The sequence below is a fragment of the Notechis scutatus genome, chromosome 1 (genome assembly GCF_049901735.1).
Source record: "Notechis scutatus isolate UNSWTSFEM ecotype Mainland chromosome 1, rNotScu1.2, whole genome shotgun sequence".
NCBI lineage: Eukaryota > Metazoa > Chordata > Lepidosauria > Squamata > Elapidae > Notechis > Notechis scutatus.
The window spans coordinates 49,583,992-49,603,399 of NC_142009.1; the positions used below are offsets into that span (position 1 = coordinate 49,583,992).

At 43.3% G+C, this 19,408-nt stretch overlaps 2 protein-coding genes across 3 annotated transcripts in view; both read right to left on the reverse strand.

The window, feature by feature from the left end:
- Positions 1-19,343, reverse strand: part of NSL1 (NSL1 component of MIS12 kinetochore complex) — a 54,689-nt gene extending 35,346 nt beyond the window's left edge. The window contains exon 1 of the mRNA XM_087963673.1: positions 19,098-19,343. Coding sequence (XP_087819799.1) covers positions 19,098-19,343 — 246 coding nt within the window. The remainder of the gene's footprint in view (positions 1-19,097) is intronic.
- Positions 340-19,236, reverse strand: SPATA45 (spermatogenesis associated 45). Of its 2 annotated transcripts, none has more exons than XM_087963701.1 (3): positions 19,098-19,236; positions 11,557-11,830; positions 340-545 (listed from the first exon to the last, which is right to left on the reverse strand). In XM_087963701.1, the coding sequence occupies exons 2-3, from the start codon at positions 11,792-11,794 to the stop codon at positions 526-528; spliced, it is 258 nt and encodes an 85-aa protein (XP_087819827.1). In that variant the 5' UTR covers positions 11,795-11,830; positions 19,098-19,236; the 3' UTR covers positions 340-525. The 2 variants fall into 2 exon arrangements, with proteins under 2 accessions (XP_087819827.1, XP_087819831.1); XM_087963705.1 differs by having other exon boundaries at positions 19,034-19,153.
- Positions 19,344-19,408: the final 65 nt, after the last annotated feature.

Here is a 19,408-nt window from a genome sequence, read left to right on the forward strand (position 1 = left end):
CACTCAGCTTCTTTTATTTTATTTTAAATGTGAATGGAAAAAATGATGTAACTATAGCCAGACTTATTTTTTTTTAAAAAAGTACAGCTGTCAAAAATTATTCTGTTCAGGCATGGTAGCAACTAGTGCGGACAACCTTTAAGGAAACTTTGGAAATTTTACCATGTGAATAAGCTTTGATAGTGTAACATAATAATACATTAAACTGAGAACTAATCTGTGACTCCAATTTTTTCTGTATGTTTCAGTAACTTGGGGAAAACCAGCATTATATAATGATACTGACCAGCCTTATATGATATTATGGGGAATATTGAAAAAATACTGAAATGAAGGACATTTATTTCTTCATACTATGTTTTATTTTGTATAATCCATGCAAATCCATTTTAAAAATTAATCATAATTGTGTAGCTAAGTTTGTATGTGTACATGCGTACATACACAATACAGCTGCTTTTTCAGTTAGGCAAAATGCATACAACTTCAGTACTCCAGCAGAGAAACTGCTTCTAATAAGATTTCTCATCCAAAAATTGCATTGTCTGAAAGATAAATACAAAGTGAAAAACAGAATCATCTGGTTATATAAATGTTTTCTTGCCATTAGTTAACAATGCAAAAATCTTACAACTTGTCATGGTAGTTGAAATGTGTATAAACACAAGTTATACAAGACTTCTGAAACCATCTATGTCATGATGTCCGTTTCTTATCAGAATAATCCAATCCACTCTGCCAGGGAGTGATGTGGTATTAATGGGACAATGTGTGACAAATAAGCCATAATGATCTTGCAGTGTCTTATTAGTTACTCTTAGGCAATGAAGTATTTATACACACACACACATTAGAGTACACACAGAGACATCGAACATCCTTGGTGCTCTCTGAACTAAGTTGTCTTATTGCAGACATTTCATTACCTAAACTAGGTAACATCATCAGTGCTAGATTACTTTGAAATATCTGCAAGAAATCACCCAGCTCAGAGAGCATCAAGGACCCTTCATCCCAACCAAGTTACAAATATTATCAATCCTTTATTGATACACAGAGACATCATTTATCAAATATATATAGCCACCACTCTCAGAAGAATACATAGAGGCAGATTATTTGATATCTTTAAATATAAATATTCTAAAAGACATTTCATATAGTCAACAGAGCTGCTTAACTGTGGATGGAAGTTCCACTGCTCTTTTCTTGCTGTCTTTTGAAAAAAATACGAACAATGGCAATGCACAGTTCCAATAATTATGATTGGAATATCTGCAAGAAATACCATTTGCCTTCCAGTAGGAAGTGAGACCAAAAATAGACAAAGGAATAGAAGATGATGCTAACATGATTTGAGACTTTGGAATTCAAATAGGCAAACATCTGCCACATAATTCCTCAAGATTTAATTGTTGATAAGAAAGACAAAGTTTGGATAGTAGAGGTGGCAGTGCCTGGAGACAGCAAAATAAAGAACTGGAGAAAATCACAAAATACAGTGATGGTGGCAAAAGAAAGCAAAAGTAATACCAATTGTAATAGGCATCGTGGGTACAATCCCAAAACATCTAGAGTACCACTTGAACACCATTGGCATTAACAAAATTGCAAAAGGCAAGTTCTTTGAAATAGCTTATATCTTGGAACAATATCTTTAATACCATCAAATATTCTAACCTAGTCTTCACCAAAATCATGAAGCAGACTCCTTGTTCTGACAAAAACCCCTTTTATTAGGCTAATGTAAATTCCTATCATTCACATCCAGCAAAGTCCAGGCAAACAGTCTTTCAAAAGTGATTTACAACCACGGAGCTTATCAGGCTTAGAGAGTTGCCAGGCCAATAGCTTCCAAACACAATGCTGTACCAAAAAATACTTGACAAGAAATCATGAACAAATTTTCACCCTAATTAAATGAACTAATTGTCTCCTGCAAACACCACTCCCCTTTTGCTTTTTGTTCCCTATGGGAGGGGCCATTCACCATCCACCTGTGCCTTTACTCCTGAGTTGACCCTTCTTCCTTAATTGTTCCCTTCTGGCAGCTCTGCACATGTGCACATCGGGAACATGCTCCAGCTGTTCTGCCCCACTGATCTCTGATTCCAAAGGCAGCTGATAACTATTGGACGGCCCTGGCCCCATCTCTGCCTCTGATGCAGAGCGCTTGTCAGAGCTTTCCCCAGACTCCAGGACTGGCCCATGTTCCTCCGCAACCTCCTCACTGTCCGAGTCTGCCACCAGCTCCACTGGCCGCTTGGTCGGTCACAACATCAAACAACACATCTGCTTATCATAGTTCCTTGGGAAGGACTTGATAGATGGATAAAAATGTCAAATCTAAATACCTGGCTATGTGCAACCAACCTTAATAATAATGCTTTTGATTTTTACCCCATTTTTCCTTTAGTTTTTTCCCTTCTGTTCTATCATGTCCAATTCTCGGAGACTGCCTGGATAAATCCTTGCAGTTTTCTTGGCAAGATTTTTCAGAAGAGGTTTGTCATTGCCTCCTTCCTAGCACTGAGAGAAATTGACTGGCCATAGGTTACCCAGTTGGCTTCATGCCCATGGTGGGATTGGAAGTCACAGTCTCCCAATTTCTAGACTGATGCCTTAACCACTAAACTAGCTATTACAGTTTTAGAAGCATAGGCATAATGTGTAAGCATATTCTCCCCCATTTCCTCTACGATAAGCTCTTAGAAGGAGTGGCTGTCTAAAGGTCATCTAATGAACTTCTGACTGCCAGGAGATGTGATCTTGGATTCCCAAGGTCCTACTCCAGCATTTTAATTACATTGTGTTGAACAACCCTTCAGATAAAAGAACAAAGCCTAACTAAAGGACAACCTTTACTGAGGATTCTTGGCCATTTTATTTGTACATTTTCCAGGCTTCTATATTTCATTGAAATAGTTTTGAACAGGTATTCCTGAAAATAGGTAGGCTTCTGAATGCTCAGATGATAAGGTTAAATCAAGCCAACAAACTAAATGGATTTCTTGGCTCACAGGATGCTGATCTGAAAATGGGTGTTGGTTCTTACCTGATACGCCCCTTCTCGGCGAGCCGCGAGGAGCATCCAGAGACCGGGATGTGCTTCTGAGTCCTCTTCTTGCAGGCTGAGCTTTAGATGAGGAAACGCTCCGCCCCTCACGTGGTATCGCGCAGCGTCTCCCAGTTTTTGCGATAACGAGAAGAGAGGTTATTAATTCTTTCTAATCTACTATTGGCTCCTTGGCTGAAGCAAGAGTCCCCACCAGACGGAGAAATTAGGGTGGGGCTGGATGCTCCTCGCGGCCGCCGAGAAGGGGCGCTATCAGGTAAGAACCAACGCCCATTCTCCTCGAGCCGCTCGGAGCATCCAGAGACTGGGACATACCAAAGCTGGGCTGTCCTACGGGTGGGACTCCGTCTGGCCCGAAGGCCCCTCCGGATCACTGATGACCCTCTGTAAGACCCGTCGGCCAAAAGAGGCCTCCGCTGAGGCGCACGTATCTATTTTATAATGTCTGATAAACGGGGACGGAGAGGACCAGGTGGCTGCCCGACAAATGTCAGCGATGGGGGCTTGTGTGGCCCAGGCCGCCGAGGTGGCTGCACTTCTGGTGGAATGGGCGGTTATTCCACCCGGAGCGGGCAGAGAATGGGAAAGGTAGCACCTCGCAATAGTAGCCCTGATCCAGCGACTGATGGTGGAAGGAGAAACCTTAAGCCCCAGTGACCTGGGTTGAAAGGATAGGAAGAGGGATTCCGACCTTCGCATGGATTGAGTGCGCTTAATATATATACGCAAGGCCCTTCTAACATCTAGGGTGTGCCAGAGGACCTCCCTGCCCTGGAGGGCCTAGGGCAAAAATTTGGTAGAACCAGTTCCTGTGACCTATGGAAGGGAGAGTTAACTTTGGGTAGGAATGTGGGGTCAGGACGAAGGACCACCCGATCAGCGTGGAACACACATAGATCGCTCCTAACTGACAGAGCTGCTATTTCCGAAACTCGACGAGCAGAAGTAATAGCTACTAGAAAAACTACCTTAAAGGTGAGAAACTGAAGGGATGAATCCCTCAAAGGTTCGAACGGGGAACGTGTGAGAGAAACGAGGACCTTGTTGAGGTCCCATGTGGGAACCTGTGAACAGTGGGAGGGCACAGGTTGGTGGCACCCCTAAGGAAAGATCTAATTCGGGGTGATGAGAAAGGGAACCGTAGTTATCACAGGAGACCACGGTTGAGAGGGCAGAAACTTGTCGTCTCAGGGTGTTAGGTGCGAGCCCCTTACGAAGGCCTTCCTGAAGAAAATCTAGGATCTGAGCCACAGAGGGAGAGAGGGGATCAACCTGAGACCCGCTACACCACTTGCAGAACCCCTTCCAAGTGGCATCATAAATTCGTGTAGTGGAAGGTCGCCTGGCGGCCAAAATAGTGTCGATGACTTGACTCAGAGATTCTCACTAGTCAGACGGATCCGCTCAACTTCCAGACGGCTAACTGGAGCCATTGAGGCTCCGGATGCAGAAGGGGCCCCTGAGAGAGGGAGACCCTGTCCGGGGGATCCTCCATGGGGCGCTACCGATAAATTGCGGAGATCCGCAAACCACGGTCGCCTGGGCCAATAGGGAGCCACCAGGAGAAGGTCTGCCCTCTCCTGAAGAAGTTTCTGTATTACTCTGGGAACTAACGGGAGCGGAGGGAAGGCATATAGGAGCCCTGGGGGCCATGGGCAGCGCAGAGCGTTGTGATTCTCCGACCGTGTGAGATGGATACCGGGAGAAGAACCGTGGAAGCTGAGTGTTGGACGGGAGGCGAAGAGATCCACCACCGGAAGGCCGAATATTCTGGACGCTTCCTCGAATAGGGATGGATGGAGACGCCATTCTGCCTGGTCCACCGTGGCCCTGCTCAGCCAGTCCGCCTGAGTATTGTCTACTCCGGAGATGTGTTCGGCTTTTAGTGATAGGAGGTTGGATTCTGCCCAGCGGCAAAGGCGCCGGCTTCCTCATTAGCTGGATGGACTGGGTGCCGCCTTGCCTGTTGATATGGGCCTTGGCCGTGACGTTGTCCGTGAGAACGAGGACGTGATGTTTGCGGATCTGAGGAAAACTGCGCAGGCCAGATGGACAGCGTGAAGCTCTAGCCAATTGATGCTGCACCTCTGCTCGGACGGCGACCATCTGCCCTGTGCCGAGAGCGAGTCGAGATGAGCGCCCCAACCGGACAGGCTTGCGTCCGTAGTGACGGTGAGTCGTTGAGGTTCCGCGAAGAGGTGGCCTCTGTTGATGGCGGGATTGGTCCACCATAGAAGAGACGTGAGGACCCTTGGAGGGACCCTGACTCTGGCCTTCGAGTTGCTTCTTCCGGATCGTTGGAACGGGAGCAGGAACCACTGGAGGGATCTGCTGTGTAGACGGGCCCAGGGAATAATAGAGATGCATGACACCATTTTGCCCAACAATTTAGAGAGGTCCAGTAAGGCCACCCTCCTTGAACGCCTGATCTGTTTGACCAGGGCTTGAATGCTAAGGAACCTCTCCTGGGAGAGGAAAACTCTTTGAGAAACCGAATCAATTATGGCACCCAAGTGGTTGATTCGGGTGGAAGGGGTAAGGTGGCTCTTTGCCAATTGACTAGAAACCCGTGTGCCTGTAAGGTGGAGAGGGTGACCCTGGTATCCCTGACTGCCTGGGATTTGGACGGGGATAGAATAAGGATATCGTCCAAGTAGCAGTGGAGGCGGACGGGAACGCTCCTGAGATGAGCCGCCAGGGCCGCCAGGACCTTGGTGAAGGTCCGGGGGCGAGGCCAGTCCAAAGGGAAGGGCCACGTATTGATAATGAAGGCTATTATGACAGAACCTGAGGAATTTGAAATGGGAAGGCCTGATTGGAATATGGAGGTATGCCTCCGAAAGATCTATGGAAGATAACCAGTCTCCCGCCTGGTGCCTAAAAGAATTGATTGCAAAGTGTGCATTTTGAATCTACGCTGGATAAGGTGACGGTTGAGCCGTTTCTTAAGTCCAGGATGGCTCTCCAACCCCCAGAGTGTTTGGGCACCACAAAGAGATGGGAGTAAAACCCTTTCCTCTCTGATCCGGAGGGACAGGTTGAATGGCCTGGATGTCAAGAAGATGATGGATGGCAGCATCCATTAGTGCACGTTTGAGGGATCCCTTGAGGAGGGGATGGGAAGAAACAATCAGGGGAGCGGACCTGAACTCCAGGGCGAGGCCAAACCTGATTGTGTCCCTAACCCATGCATCGGATGTGGATATGTCCCATTGGGCGGCGAAGTGGCTGAGGCGGCCGCCAATGGGGAGGAAGAGGCTCTACCTTCTGCGGTAGGGCCTTCCTCCCGATCCCGAAAGGGTCTCTTGTAGCCGCCACCGCGCCTGGATCTGTCGCCCGGGTCCGTGCGGTCCTGGGATCGGAAGGAAGGGGGTCTGGGGTATCTGGGTGGGAAGGGGGTTGGTAGAAGGGGCATGGAAAGCTCCTCCGAAAGGGCTGAGAGCCCCTGGCCTCCGATCTTCAAAAGGGAGGGCAGATACTTTCTCTTACTGCGGCCCTCGACCAGCAGTGGTTCCAAAGCTGGGCCAAACAGTTTATCTCCCGTAATGGGAGCAGTGGCCAGCTTGACCTTATTCTTTACGTCCGCCTGCCAGTGTTTGAGCCATAGCATGCGCTCAGCCGTGACGTGCGACGTGATGGCCCTGGAAGAAAATTTTACCGACTGGTAAGTGGCGTCAGCCGAGAACTCGGCTGCAGCCACTAACTTCGCTATATCCTGGTGAGCTCTGAGATTGGAAGCAGGGATGTGGTCCTTGAGCTGACGTAGCCAGCGGATAGAGGACCTCGTGAAAAATGAGGCGGCCGTAGCTGATTTAATGGCCCAGGCGTCAGATAGGTGAGCCCTGCGTAGCGCCTGCTCCGCCCGCCTGTCCTCAGGTTTCAAGGCCTCTAGGGCCTCACTAGGGGTAGAGGAGGAGGCTAGACCCACAATGGGGTCATCAACCTCCGGGATATTCAGAAGGTTAGACAGAGCCGAATCGAGATTAAAGAATCTCTTGTCTTGGCTAGAGGGAGTGGGAGGGGTCCCTGAGGAGGTAAGTTGCTTCGCTACCAGATCTACGAAGATGGGAGGGGATGGGATGACCTCAGCTTCCACCACTGGTTGGGTGAAAATGGAGTCTTCCGGGCCCTCTGGGACAGGGGGTTTCTGCAGTGGACTGGGGAAGAAGGCCAGAGACATTCTTGGCCTTAAGGAGGAGGGACTTGAACATATGCGGTTTGAACAGCCCCCAAAGGAGGGTTGGTCGGGGGAAGGGTCCTCGTCCTCCGACATCTCCCCTCCATGATGTCAGCCTCTAAGAGGGGTTCACTGTAGCGGGAGGATCCCATCCGGGAATCCTCTTCCTCTTCCCTGAAATCCCCAAAGTCCCCTTCCTCCTCCACCTGGGCCCCAATCGGAGGAGGGCTGTCCCTCTGAGAGAGTACCTGATCAACTGGGGGACCGGTTGTGGAAGGGATCTGATTGATATCGAGTTGTGCTCGGAGGCTCGCGGAGAGAAGCCTGATCTGGTCATGTGTTGTAGTCCCTCTGCTATGCCCTGGCGGATGGCTGATTCCATCCAAGCCCTGATGTGAGGTGGAACCTCGGAGGTAGAGGGTTCATCGTGGCGCAGACCAGCGGCTGTGGGTGTAAAGGTGGCTTCGGGGTCCGTCTGGTCGGAGGTCCGGGGGTCGGAAGACCCTGAAGCGAACTGCGCCTAGGTAGGGAAGAGGGGTCTGAGGGGAGAGATTGAGCAGAGGTAGAAGGGTTTGGAGGAGGAGGTATTGACGGCTCCGAGCGGACTCCCTTGAACGCCGGTCAAACTCTTTTTCCAACGCTTTGTGGCGCCTTAAGGCGTCACGTTGGGCGGCCTTGGAAGGTTCCTTGTCCTGTCTAGAGCCCTTAGGTTCCTTGTCCTGCCTGCGCAAGTAGTGGGACTTTGCCTTAGCCTTCAAAGAAAGACGTTTAGAGGGATTGTCGTCTGCCATGTTAGATACAAACACTAGCAAAGGCGGTTGGCTCGCCCAGATCAGGCCTGGATGAGGCCGGGTGAAGGTGAAGCTGGCCCTCTCCCCTTTTGGAATTTGTTGTGTACAGAGATAACAGTAAGGTATCTAAGAAATATAGTATGTACAGAAAAATAGATACTCTAATTTGTAATTCTTCCTTTTCCTTTTGATTGATTTTTTATCTTTATTATGCTTTTGTACCAAATGTATATACAGGTTATCCGTATATATTTATATATCTACGAAAAATATTATTGTACAAAACAAAAATTATTATTATTATTATTATTATTATTATTATTATTTTATTTTTTTTAATTTTTATAAACAGTAACCGTAACAGTGAGAACTTCAGTATATCTCAGTACAGGCCAATCAGTCAAATAAACACCTGAGGCCTATGGTAGAAGAAAGAGCCTCTGGCAGCAGGCCTCAGACAAGAAAAATAAAACCGGAGGGGGCTGCAACTTCGCCCGAAACGGGCTGCGGGAGGCCAACAAGTAATAAAAGAGCGAGCCAGGTGGAAGAAATGGGCAGCTAAGCTTTGACCCAAGGCCTGGGGCTCCAATTCACCGCAGCTAAGAATTTCAAAATGGCGCCCGACCACGATGCGGAGCCAAAATGGCGGCCGCAAGCTGAACCGTCGGGACGCCTTCGGGACGGAAAGGGAGGGCTTTGCTGGTCAGCTCAGCGCCTAGGGCCCTAGGGGCGATGACCCTCCCGATCGGCGTTTAAGGTGGGGGGAATCCAGCTGTAAAGAAAACGCGTGCCACAAGGCAACGCGGAGGCAGCGAAGCGATCTGATAAGGGTGGGGGGCCGCGCTATCGCAGCTGCGCCCGCAGCTTTGCCCCAAGGACGGGAAAATTTTCCCTTAAGTCCAGACCCTTTGCGCAGGAGGAGGAAGGAAAGGCAAACCTTATCAAGACGAGAGGGTTGTAATAGGAAAGAAATGTGCGATCAGCCAAGGAGCTCTCTGAAACACAGCCTGACTCTTCGAGGCTGAGCAAAAGACTGGGGAGACGCTGCGCGATACCACGTGAGGGGCGGAGCGTTTCCTCATCTAAAGCTCAGCCTGCAAGAAGAGGACTCAGAAGCACATCCCGGTCTCTGGATGCTCCGAGCGCTCGAGGGAGAAGAGGGTAATTCATAAGTTCCCATATTTTACTCTAGTATTTATTTCAGGTAAAAACTCAAGTCTTTTTTTTTAAAGAAATCCTATGCTTTCTCAAAGAGATAAAATGTAATGGATGTCGTTCATATTTTTTCAATGTCTTTCTCTGAAAATAACCAAATAGTAAAAATCATTGCAAGGCTATAAAATCACCTATGAACAGTTTAAAGTGAAAAGCTACTTCAAGCAGCATTTCCTCTGATCATAAAAATGAAATGTAATTATGAGCCAAGCGAGATAAAATTAGGGCTAGGAAAAGAAGTACTGGGTCTCTCCATAGTGTTTTGATATAAATTGAATAGGAATAACATAGTAGTTTATTCTTCTATTATATATTCAACATCAATATTTGTTTTACAAAAAAGTTGGTGATTAAGACCAAAGAATTCTCAGTAAAATGGAATACCTGTTCGCTTCATCACAAGATACATTAATTCATATTGAGCGACCACTGGAACTGGGCTGCCAATAGATTTACATTAATAATAAATATATTTATATTAATAAATAAATAAATAATGAAAGAAGAGACCATGGTTCCCCCAGTATTTTGGAGCACATGCTAAAAGCAACAGAAATGATTTTGACTAATGCGTTGGCAGAATAATATTGACCCTTAAAAAACTAATTTGGCTCTTTTGTTATAGTTTTAATGTGTGAAAATCAGTGTAATATAATGTTTAGAGAAACCAGGTTCAAGTCCCAATTCAACCATAGTCCCCTCTGAATAATTCTGGATCAATCATTCTCTCCAATCCCAACCACATCCAAAGGTTTGTTACTATGGGGATACAATTAGGAAATAAATTTATTTAATCTGGCCTGAATTGTTACAAGACAAATAAAGTTATAGAATAGTAATATAAAAGAAACAAGAATTACAGCACCAGCAATCACATATGGCTTATAATTTACAGTAGCTAGTTAAACATAATTTTCTGGGCCTGTGATGTGCTGAGGAAGCCATTTTGATTATCTGTCCAGAAATGGCCACTTAGAGGAGGTGCCAGAGTTTTAAGGCATTCTTGAAAGATGAGGGATTGGGATCATGTGGACCTTAGGAGGTAACCAAGAGCATGATAAAGAAGGGTGCCTGTCAGATACTATTAAGATGACACTGATATAGAGAGACCTCTATGTATCATATATTTCTATATTCAAATTTATTTATTAAATAATATATAGTTTTCTACCCAGAGAACATATTTTCAGACACATTTGTTGGGGCAATGCAGGTAAATAGTCAAGAATGCTAGGAGAATTGTTTATTGACTACAAACTATTTTTGTTGCAAGGACTCCAAGGAAATAGCTGGAGAACATAATTTGTCCTTATTGTCTCCTTTCAACCAGAGAAACAATAGAAACATTAATGTATGCTACAAGCATTTAGGAAGGAAGCTTTTAATCATGCAGCCAATTTGGAATTTATTTACAGAACAGCATTAGGTTTAATGTCATCTTTAATCTCCCGGTATTCTCACCATTACATAATTTAAAATGTTTTCTGATTGTTTTTGGAAGGAAGAGGATGTCTACACCTATAGAGGTTAGCCTTTCAGGGAAAGTATGTGACCTTCAGAAAATGCTTTTCAGACAGCTGCCTCTCTAGATACTTACCATATACCTGGGTTTAATTGTATATGCTGTACATATAGGTAATCCTTGCTTACTAATTTCCTTGTTTAGCAACAGTTCAAAGTTACATTTGGAAAAAGGGTTCTTCAACCAATCCTCACATTTATGGCCATCACAATGTCCCCATGGTTACATAAGTGACATCTGTGTGCTTCATAACCAGCTTCCAAACAAGCAGAGTAAATGTCTATGGAGATTCCCAGTCATCCAAATCATGGTTGTCTCAAAGGTGCTTTTTTTCCCCAAGAGGCAACTGGACTTTCTGTTTTTTTCTTTGAAGATATTTTACTTCTCATCCAAAAAGTTTCTGAAGGATGAGAAGTGAAATGTCTTCAAAGAAAAAAACAGAAAGTCAGTTGCCTCTTGAAAAAAAAAAAGCACCTTTTGCACAGAGTAAATAGAGAAAACAGCAGTAAAATTCCAAGTTGTGGTCATGTAATATCTTACTTAATGTTAATGACCCATGATTTGCTTAACAACAAAAGCAGAAGTGATGCAATCATATACATATATAGTGTACACACACACCCAGTACACCAAAATATCTGGACCGATAAAATTTTAGTTTGCAGCAATAGGGTAATGGACCCACTACAACTGAATTCCTCCTCTTAATTTAAAGAAGAAATTACAGAGGTGTGAAGTTCAATATTTATTTGAAGTGCAATATGTGCAAACTTACTTTTTTCAGGAAAATGCCGTTTTTCTTTATTAGGAGGAGTTATTTTTATCCAGGATGTCCTGCCACTGTCATACTCCTGTTTTTCTTCTTTGTAGTTCTCTAGTGAAGCCCGATTACTTTGAGGATAATGTTTTTTCTGGGGCCTGAGCCAATACATTTCACTCTTTCCTTCTAGCAAACATCTCGAGTCCCTCATCTTATTATATTCAAGCAAGCGCTTTTTCACATCTTCAGCCATGATAGTGAAATGTAGTTGTTACCGTGAGACAAATTCCTGTGTTTTAAAATAACAATGCATATAATACAAAATACTCAGACCTCACTTGCTTAATACTTTTTATTACTGAAAACAGGCAAAACTGATTTGCCTGGCCTTAACAGAGATGAAGTCTGATATACACTTGCTAGAAAAGATGATGCAGCTGATCTCAAGAGAAAAATATTCTTTTCAAATGGGATAATTCATGCACTAATCGTTCTGGAATCCATTCCTAAAAACAGCTAGTGTACAGGTAAAACTCAAAAAATTAGAATATCGTGCAAAAGTTAATTTATTTCAGTAATGCAACTTAAAAGGTGAAACTTATATATGAGATAGACTCATTACATGCAAAGCAAGATAGTTCAAGCTGTGATTTGTCATAATTGTGATGATAATGGCTTACAGCTCATGAAAACCCCCAATCCACACTCTCAGAAAATTAGAATATTATATGCAATCAATAAAACAAAGATTGTACATAGAACAATATCGGACCTCTGAAAAGTATGAGCATGCATATGTACTCAATACTTGGTTTGGGCCCCTTTTGTAGCAATTACTGCCTCAATACGGCGTGGCATGGAATCTATTAGCCTGTGGCACTGCTGAGGTGTTATGAAAGACCAGGATGCTTCAATAGTGGCCTTCAGCTCTTCTGCATTGTTCGGTCTCATGTCTCTCATCTTCCTCTTGGCAATGCCCCATAGATTCTCAATGGGGTTCGGGTCAGGCGAGTTTGCTGGCCAATCAAGCACAGTAATCCCACGGTCATTGAACCAGGTTTTGGTGCTTTTGGCAGTGTGGGCAGGTGCCAAGTCCTGCTAGAAAATGAACTCAGCATCCCCATATAGCTCGTCTGCGGAAGGAAGCATGAAGTGCTCCAAAATCTCCTGGTAGATGGCTGTGTTGACCCTGGACTTAATGAAGCACAGTGGACCAACACCAGCAGATGACATGGCTCCCCAAATCAACACAGACTGTGGAAACTGCACACTGGACTTCAAACATCTTGCAGTGTGTGCCCCTCCATTCTTCCTCCAGACTCTGGGTCCTTGGTTTCCAAATGAGATGCAAAAGTTGCTCTCATCAGAAAAGAGGACTTTGGACCACTGAGCAACAGACCAGTTCTGTTTTTCTTTAGCCCAGGTAAGATGCTTCTGACATTGTTTGTTGTTCAGGAGCGGCTTGACAAGAGGAATACGACATTTGAAGCCCATGTCCAGGATCCGTCTGTGTGTGGTGGCTCTTGATGCACTGACTCCAGCCTCAGTCCACTCCTTGTGAAAGTCCCCAACACTTTTGAATGGCCTTTTCCTGACAATCCTGTCTAGGCTGCGGTCATCCCTGCTGCTTGTGCACCTTTTTCTTCCATACTTTTCTATTCCACATAACTTTCTATTAATGTGCTTTGATACAGCACTTTGGGAACATCCAACTTCTTTTGCAATTACCTTTTGAGGCTTTCCCTCCTCATGGAGGGTGTCAATGATGGTTTTCTGAACAACTGTCAGGTCAACAGTCTTTCCCATGATTGTGCTTCCTACTGAACCAGACTGAGGGACCATTTAAAGGTTCAGGAACCCTTTGCAGGTGTTATGGCTTAATTAGCTGATTAGAGTGGGACACTTTGAGCCTAGAATATCGAACCTTTTCACAATATTCTAATTTTCTGAGATTGTGGATTTGGGGTTTTCATGAGCTGTAAGCCATAATCATCTTAATTATGACACATCACAGCTTAAACTATCTTGCTTTGCATATAATGAGTCTATCTCATATATTAGGTTCACCTTTTAGGTTGCATTACTGAAATAAATTAACTTTTGCACGATATTCTAATTTTTCGAGTTTCACCTGTACAACAATGGCCCTGCTGGATGAGGCCAAAGTTGATATTAGTCCTGCACTATTTTTCATAATAATAAACCTTCAGATGCCTCTGAAGTGGTAAGAGATATAATCATCTCCCACCACTATCACCTGCAACTGGTCTTGGATTTTTCTAACCCAACAGCCTTTGTTAGATCTGTTCTCCACGTACAGAAATTAATCAATTTGCTGTTAAAGCCATCCAATGTAACAGACTACCAGGGTGCTAATTATTTCCTCAATTCATTTTGGGGAAAAAGCACTCTTTTAAAGACTGTTTTGAATCTCTCCCTAGTCAGCTTCATTGGATGACCTACCACCATTTTGTGAGAGAGGAATAAAATTCTCTGTTCATTTTATGTGTGGCTTTATTCCTCTCAATAACTTTCCGCCTCAGTGGCTGTTTTCTAAGTGAAGATGTCCCAAAGTCTTTCTTGCAGGGAAGACATTCAAGTGTTCCAGCTGGATAGGTACTGATTTATCAAATATATATGCCATCTATCTCAGGAATGTGATTTTGCATGGTGTACAAAAAACAAATGAACCCCAAAACTTTCTTCAAAGACCATTAAAAACAAATTAGACATAAATAGAAACAAGATTAGGAGACAGTAGTTCTAATTCTCAAGATCTAGAAGATCCAACTAAATAGTAGAAGTTTGGCTCTGGAGAAGGCTGCCACAAAAATATTGCTGGATAGGGCAATGTAAACCCCCATTCCATCAAAGATGCTGCAGTAGTCCTCTTAATTCAGCTTTTGAAATTCTCTGGCCAGCCAATTCATTTGATCAGAATTGGTCTGCATTTCCTCTGCCCTATTTATTTTTGAGCACTTTTTCCAATTCCATGTACATGTAGTCAGTAAGGGCTCTTTGGAATTCTTTAAGATAGAATGAATCATATAGTTCATTTGCATAGTTTTAAAATCCATATATCACTCTTTCATCCCTTGCCCCGTTCTGTGATTCTATTTCCTTCATGTGAGTATCCTGATGGCCCTTCAAATCTCTCCTTCCTTCTGGATAGTCTGATGTGATTTCCCATGTTAAGATTTTTTTTCCTTCCTTTTGTGTTCAGTTTTTCCTACATAGTAGATTCTTATTTACATACCCTGTTCATTAGACAGATTTACAATGCTAGGAATAGTAAGTACAATGGTAGCTCTGAAGAATATTAGCCAAAAAGTTCATGTTCCAGTTGGTATTTCTAGCTACTTGTAAAATCTCTCCAGAGTTTAGGGTTATCACCTGAGAGTGATAAATCCTGTAATGTTCTAAAAGTTTCTTTTTAGAGAATGTTAGTAATTTAGGGGGCATGCATCCTGTCTAGAAAATATTCTGAAAGATGTAAACTACCTCTTTCCTGTCTTGTCATATTTACACAGATGCCTATTAACAATGTAATTAACTTTTTCTTTGAAAATTATTGAAAAAATAGAGTAAACTGATCTGGAGTATATCTTATATAGACCACTGTTTTTTTTTCTAGAGATATTGACACATTGAGATTATGAAGATTATAAACCTCTTGCTTGAAAATGCAGATCTTTACCTTTTTCCTGGTCAAGTAATAAACATGATTTTCCCCTCTTACAAAAAGGTAATTCACGCCACTGTAACTTCCCACATAACCAAATTATAATAAAAGCTGTTTAATATTCTTTCTTATGCCAACATACTGAAAGATTATAGGGGAATGATAGAACATTAACTTAAAATGTAATTGAGTATAATATAAAGTTCAGAGAGGCATTTCTAATACAATGGGTGCAAACCCCTCATCTTCAACCTCAGAAGTTGTGACACACCATTTTAGTTTAATAGTTTTAAAAGATTTGTAGAATTTTTAAGCTCCTCTTTGGCATCTGAGGTTGCCATCTTTAGAACTATACTGTAGGCTATTATTTTTCAAAAGCACAAAAAACTTTGAAACACATGGCTTCTGCCCAGACATGCTAGATGTCACTAAGACTCCATTAGGGATGGAAGTATTTTCAGATTCGCCAGATTCTTTTAACTTCACAATAAAGGTGTAACTAGTACACCTGGTTGTGCTTAGTTTGGATACCTAGCAAGGCTAACATCAATTTTGCAAATGTCAAAGTACCTCTTCCCTTTCATTCTCCAGAAAACTAGGAACGTTTTCATCACCCCTCCTCCTTCGGACTCAAGTTTTGTTAACGAATCATTGTTGGGGGCTCTTCCTCCTGGTCTCTCAAGATCATTATCATATACCATTGTTGCTTATGGTTTTATGGGAAACACCATCACAGCTATTAAAACTACTGATAACTTCAATTGTCAGAAGCACTATAATTACTGGTGTTTCCCCTAGCAACTCATACTAGCACCAAGACAAATAGCCATTAATAGGCCTATCCTTCATGATATGAATCTGTCTTTTTAAAGCTATAATGTCCATTATATACTTGGCAGCACTGCATTTAATAGTTTAACCATTTATTTGCATTATTTAAAGTGTTAAAACTGCTGAAGAACTTTTTATTAGTCTGGATTACTGGAGTTCAAGCCACTAATTATTATACATTGGCTGAGTTGGCTTCCACTACTTGTATAGTGAAATAACTTTTTTTTAACTTTCAGATTTTTGTTTAACAAAAGAGGAAGTTTGCATAGAAATCTTTGATGAGAGGCTTCATTAGCCTTTTGAAATCCAAATAAACAATGATTCCTTGATCTTTCTAATCCACATGCTCACTGACACGTACCTATGCTTCGCAGAACTGCATTTTTCCGCTGAAATTAAGTTCCCAAGTTTTAATAGCTGTTGAGAAACGGTCACTCTTAACTAAGAATCTTAGAAGGTTCCAGAAATGCTTGGCAACCAGCAATTCAAATTGTGGCAAAACCAGTACACAGACATCTATTTTAATCAATTGTTGGTAAGTTGAATTATATGTTGCACAATAAAGCAAAGGACCTATGTTATCACAAGGCACAAAGACAAGAAACTTCAGCAGACAAATGAAATTTTAAAAAATCAGGGAGATCATTTGCAACTAGCCAAGAAATGAATATGTCTTGGCAATCTCTTTGTTGAACCAGGTCCCATGATATTGCCTTTAACTCATTCTTAGCTCATGGCTGAAAAAAATCTTTCCAGTTGTTCTGGTTTTAAATAAGTGTCCCCACCCAAAACAAAGCAAAACTGGCAGAAACTCTTAGAAGATCACTCTCAACTGAGCTGCAGGAAAGGGGATCAATCCACTCCTATTGGTTGTTTCACAAGTCCTAAGCCCAGTTCTCTATCACCATAGTTGCTTTGCTCCAGATACTGTGAACTAACACAACAGCCAGAGGTGGCTATAGCCCTTACGTCCCTACAGTCAACCAAACAGCTTTTGGTTAGGCTGGGGGAGCTACCAGCAAAGCTTTCTCTCTTATCTTGCAGGTCCCACAATACTCCCAACAACAGGGAAGGGGAACTGCTGAGTTTTGGGATAGGCAACTCTCCTGCTTTATTTTTATCACTTCTGCTCCATCTTTGTACAAGTCTTATTTTGACCAACAGGGTAAACACAGGAGAGATGAGTCAGCATCAGTCAAAACTTGCACATCATTGCATCTCTGTTCTTAGTAGTGAATATTGTTCCTGTGGTGATATTTAAGCCAATATAGCCAAGGAATTTAACCAGTAAAGTTTGACTTTGTTGTATGCAGAACATACACAGCAGCTGGTAAGAAAACAAAATGGAGTTCACGATAGCTTTGGGATCAGCAAATCAGACTAGAACTTTTATAGTTTTCTACCATTTCAAGATGGTTAGTACTTTAATGTGACAGTGCAAAAATGCCTTAAGTACCATAGTTGCAATTCTTTAACATCCAGTAAAAATGTTTCCATACATTAGTGGTGGTCTCTTCCAATAGATAAGAAATTTGCATTGGGTTAATTGATAGCCAATATGTGCGAGTCACAGCAAAAATACCTATCTTCCAATACTGTAGAAATTCACAGAATCCCAGTTCTGTACTATTAAAAAAATCATACAGAACTGTTTAAAGTTTTTTAAAGAAGAAAAAAACAAGTAAAAAAACCCATCAAACATCCTGAAATTGCTGATTTCCCCTGATTTTGTACTCTGGAACAAAATCCTGAGGACTGCAAAAATTGTAGTTTTGGAGAATTTGCCCAGAAGTGATAGTAGTTTGCATATCAGGTCATCAGGATAAAAAGCTATTTTGAAATTTAATTGAGTTCTTTTAATTTTTTTTAAAAATATGCAAGCCTGAACCCAATGTCCTTCAAGAGCCTACTATAAAAAAGCAGGAAACAGCACCAGATAATAATCAGAAAGGAAATAAAATTATATTATTTAAGACTGGCAGGGCAAGGGGCTACATCAGGGGTGGGATTTAACCAGTGTTACTACCGGTTCGGTGACTGCATTTTGTGCGCGCATGCACATGTAAAAACACTTAAGCTGTGCCACCCAGACAGCTGAAAGTAGCTGCAGGTGGGTGCATAGCATTTGAAAAGCCACTTTTTCCCTGCTTTTTCAACCTCAGCTGTGCCACATGAAGCAGCTGAGGTTGAAAAAGCAGGAAATAAAAGACAGGTAAGAGCCCGGGTGGGTGGGTCGGCCAAACAGCAGCAAACACAGAATTAGGTTAGGTGTCTGCTGCCCTTCAGAGCTGCCGGTTCTATAGAGCCAGGCAGAACTGGCAGCATCCCATCCCTGGGCTACATATAAACACTGACAGAAGAGACTGTGGAGTCCTTGGTGTTCTCTGAGCTCAGTCAGTGAACTCCACTCCTTAGCAATGATGTTACCTAGCCAGGTAATGAAACATCTGCAGAAAGCAACCAAGCCCAGAGGAGCAAGAGCCCATTCACCGTCAATTCCTTCCTAGCGCATTATCTCTACCGAAGACTACAAAACTGTTTATCGGCCCCTAAAAATGATTCTTAACCTGAAGCATTTTCAGCCCAGCCATCTTAATATTTTTCAGATGCTCTTTTGTAGCGTGCTAACTCCACAAATTGGACATTCCCTCCCAGTGTCTGTAATACCTTGAGCTGGTTTAGATTGCAAGACACTGTAGTCCAAGAATTTTTCTACGACAAATCGGGGAAGGTAGCGGTAAGAAACAGCTGCTTTTCCATAAGGCAAGAGAAGCCGAGGTCTAAGAGAAAACCGGGTGTGTTTCTCCATCAGTCTTTTCCTACAGTCCAACTACCCTCTTCTTAATTTTCCAGAAACATATACTATAATGTGACTTCTGAAATTGACTGGCTCTCCATATCGTATATGGTGACATACGTGTCTCTCAAACGTTTAGGAACCTTTTTTTAAAAATAAAAAAATCAACCCGCCGTCGAAACCTGGGAAAGATGCTACGAATGAGCGCCCATACAGCTAGTCCTGGCGCTCCCCTCCCCCCGATACCTCACTGGTTGTGTCTGAGGGATTAGGCGCATGATGCAGCAATCTGTGAAAGGTGGACCAGCTGCCACGCCAATCCTTTCCACGTGGCCGGAGGGGAAGTCTCGGCGAAAGAGACGCACTACAACACCCGGTTCCCCAATCGAGGCCGGGCAACGTGGGAGCCCTTTCGGCGCAGGACCCAGCCCGGCCTCGTTTCTCCAGGATTGGCGGAGCCGCGATAGCGCAAATACCTCTCTGCCCCCTCATTGGCTTAGAATCTCTCCTTTGGAACGTCTCCCGATCGAAGAGGAGACTAAGTGCGCACGCGGAAG

What these genes read in the sequence shown, in the direction of transcription:
- SPATA45 (XM_087963701.1), bottom strand. Translation starts at nt 11,794, where the DNA reads ATGGCTGAAGATGTGAAAAAGCGCTTGCTTGAATATAATAAGATGAGG. An exon ending in ACGGCATTTTCCTGAAAAAA is followed by an intron (nt 546 to 11,556) that starts GTAAGTTTGCAC and finishes TTTATCTTTCAG; the next exon opens with ACAATGCAATTTTTGGATGA.